The sequence below is a fragment of the Durio zibethinus genome, chromosome 24 (assembly GCF_047325235.1).
Source record: "Durio zibethinus cultivar Kanyao isolate XHJ-2024 chromosome 24, ASM4732523v1, whole genome shotgun sequence".
Lineage (NCBI taxonomy): Eukaryota > Viridiplantae > Streptophyta > Magnoliopsida > Malvales > Malvaceae > Durio > Durio zibethinus.
Genome location: NC_143185.1, coordinates 9,078,563 through 9,081,923, shown reverse-complemented (window position 1 = coordinate 9,081,923; position 3,361 = coordinate 9,078,563). Strand labels below are relative to the sequence as shown.

The following is a 3,361-nucleotide window of genomic DNA, read 5'->3' as shown; positions in this document are numbered from 1 at the left end:
GATCATAAAAAAACCCAAATAGTGATTTTTTAGAAATTTTTAGGTGAAAAAATTTATCTTAAATGCTGCCAATGTACTGGATTATTTAGAATAATTTTTGATAAAAACTTTTTATTTTTTTATTAATAAAAAAATATAATAAGAGATGTCAAGAAAATATGTATTTGAGATAAATCGTAAGTATTTATTATGTGCATTTTAAGGATAAATATGAACCACTGAGGATTAAATTCTTAAAAAATCTAAGTAATGATTTTTAAGAGATTTTTAAGTGAGAAAATTTCTCTAAATATTACCAATATATTAAAATGTTTTTAGGAAGTTTTCGATACACAAGATTCTTATTTACTTTTCAAAAAGAAAAATATTTATGTCTCAAATAAAAAAAAGGGAGGAAATTATTTTTATATATCAAAATTAATACCATTTAAACATGATTAAAGCATAATGCATAGTGAATTGGTAATGTTTTCGGACAAGCATTGTGAAAGTACTAATTTTTTCTCAGTGATTTTTGAACTCAAATTATTTCACAAATCTTAAAATTATTTTTTTAATAAATTTTAATTAATTTTATAGAAAAAGATAAATTTTAATAAGTGACTAATTACACTTAGTAAAAAAATATTGACAACTTCTCTTATTTTTAAAAAATTTAAAATTTTTGTCCAACAATCCCCTTAAAAAATCGTTATGATGAATATTTGCCACTTTTTACTCAACTTTTCTTTTTTTTCTTTCAATTTTAACTAAAAGCTCATTATAAAATTTATTTATTTTAAAATTTTCATATTGTTAGTAATATATACATAGTTTACAAGTCTAATGACACCATAGTACATTTTTTTTTAGCGTTTTGTTTGTTCTATTTCTAATATCATTATTTATTTTTTATAATTATTTTTTATTTTATCAAATTTTAATATTTAAATTTTTTTAAAAAAATAATTATCCAAAAGCATAATTACAAATTCTGTAATTTCAAATTGATGCATTTCAAAATGTTAACATATCAAAATTTAAAAATTTAAAAATTTAAAAATTTTTCATCCAAAGGCATTAAAAAAAAAAAATCGAAACTGTTGATTGCTAAGCAGAAATGTTCAAGCTACAATCCCAACTCCCAAGAAAATCAGAGTTTAACTTTTCCTGCAAGCATGAAAGCCTTGTAAGCTATTGATCTGACCAAATCAGACCCACCCCAGGCACTCTCAAGATCTCTTACAACCATTTGAGACAACAAATCCACGCCTTGGTTTTTTGCTGTAACCACAGCAGACCAAGTTCTCACCATCCGCAGAAATCCCTCAAAGGACAGTTTCTTGGGTATGTCCAATGCCAGTGGTTGGCCCTCAGAACCTAAACCAATATTCTCAAATGGAAAAGGCAGTGTCTTATAGCCATCAAAAGCATATCGGATGTTGGGGCTCCAATACGGAAGAGTGGTGTCGTGAAAGCGCTTCATCACAGGATCAAATGTAGGGCTAACAACGATGTCATTGTAGCACCAGACAGCAAGGACACCGCCTGGCTTTCGCAAAAGTCTGGTAACCACAGAGTAAAACTTTGGTAGATCGAACCAGTGCACAGCTTGAGCCACAGTCACCAAATCAACTGAATTTTCACCTCCAATTGAAGCTAGTAATTCATCTTTGCTGATTGACAAAGGAGTGTAAAGATATTTAACCTTCGGATGCGGCATCGCGTGTTGTAACTGGGCTTCACTAACATCACTCCCAATTACCTGCTCATAGTGCTCAGCAACCTGAAAAATTAGGCTCGACATATTATTAGTCTGATCTGATCGATAACTAACCATCTTCATCAAAGTAAAAGCAGAACCCATTCGGATTCATTTATACAGTAAAATTTGTGGATGGCCTCAAACATTTTTCTAGAGACATTTAACCCAGCCAGAAGTACAGAGTTTAACACTTTGACTTCATCTAATACCCAATTTGGCCAATTGGCCTACTAACTAAAAGTTAAAAAAAAAATCACGAAACTTAATTCTCTTGTGAAATCATTTTAACAAATTAAAAGTGGAATCTTAATATTTATAATCTTCTCGAATTACAATCTACTCTGTAAAAAAAAAAAAAAAAGTACAGTGATTTCACCCTAACCACAGATAACAGCTACTTTTTGCAGTAATACGATTGGATTGTAGCAAAAGATATATTGATGTCAAAGCATATTTTTTAAAACTCAGCCAATCAGCCAATCACATCAGTCACTGAAGATCCAGGTCATAATCTTATAGATGAGTAGGGCAAAAGTACAGTGGAAATTGGATTGGAACATGTAAACAAAGAGAGAAATATCAAATACTGACACCAATAGCAGCTTGGCCATTGCCTGTGCCGGCATTCCAAGCCAGATTGTGGTGGAGAGTGCGAGCGGCTAGCATCGAATACCACTCGCTGGGGTATGTTGGCCTTGCATCCAAGTAAAGATCTGCTTGATTGTCGAACAATCCTGCCATCTTCTCTGTTCTGCTGCTTTTGGACTTGGATCTTTGCCTTTTGCCTCAACGGTGCTAGGTCAGAAATGATAAATTCCCTGAGGAGAAATTTAAAAACAATTTTATTCTTGCTTGTCAAATGGAAAAATCTCTTCAAATAGCAACTGACTCCCAGCAATGGATTACAAAATATGCTGTTTATGTAGAAAAATTATCGTACTCTCGACTAGATTAATAATAATATTCTTGCCGTACCAAAATATTTATTATATATTAGTTTTTAAATAATTTAACTTTAATATGTTTAATATTAAATTTTAAATTTGTTTATAAAATTAAAATTTTACGATTTTTAATGTCAAAAATAAAAAATTCTTAAAAATAATTTTAAAATATAAAAAATAAAAATTTTAGATATTCATAAGAAATTTGACATAATTTTAAGATATTTAAAAAAATAAACAAAAAAATGAGACAAAAAGAGTATTATAATAAATTCATGTCGTCATTTAAAATTTAAAATTTATTTTTAAATTATTTTTTATAAAAAATTAAATTTTTTACAAGAATATTTATTTAATTAAAAATAAATAAGGGAATCAAAGAGATAAAAAAAATTTTACTTTGTTTGATTCAACAATTGCCAATAATTGTTATCTTGTTCAACAATTGCCAAAAAATATATATATATATTCCATCCCGGTCCAATTCAACCCTTTTGTATTGGCATCTTAAAATTATATCATTTTTCTTCTTTTGATAAGTTGGTAAATGTAATATTAAGAAAACGACACCACTTTTTAGAAAAATGTATATTATTTTTATTTTAAAACAATAAGATAGACATAAGGAGAGAATAGTATTTAGTAAAATATCGGATGAATCGAAGGCTACATT

At 28.4% G+C, this 3,361-nt stretch overlaps 1 protein-coding gene across 1 annotated transcript; it reads right to left on the bottom strand.

The window, feature by feature from the left end:
- Window positions 1–1,002: 1,002 nt before the first annotated feature.
- On the bottom strand, window positions 1,003–2,644 carry LOC111316062 (S-adenosyl-L-methionine-dependent methyltransferases superfamily protein). Its single transcript, XM_022918077.2, has 2 exons — window positions 2,336–2,644; window positions 1,003–1,765 (listed from the first exon to the last, which is right to left on the bottom strand). Exons 1-2 carry the CDS (start codon window positions 2,483–2,485, stop codon window positions 1,133–1,135), a joined length of 783 nt encoding a protein of 260 aa, XP_022773812.2. The 5' UTR covers window positions 2,486–2,644; the 3' UTR covers window positions 1,003–1,132.
- Window positions 2,645–3,361: the final 717 nt, after the last annotated feature.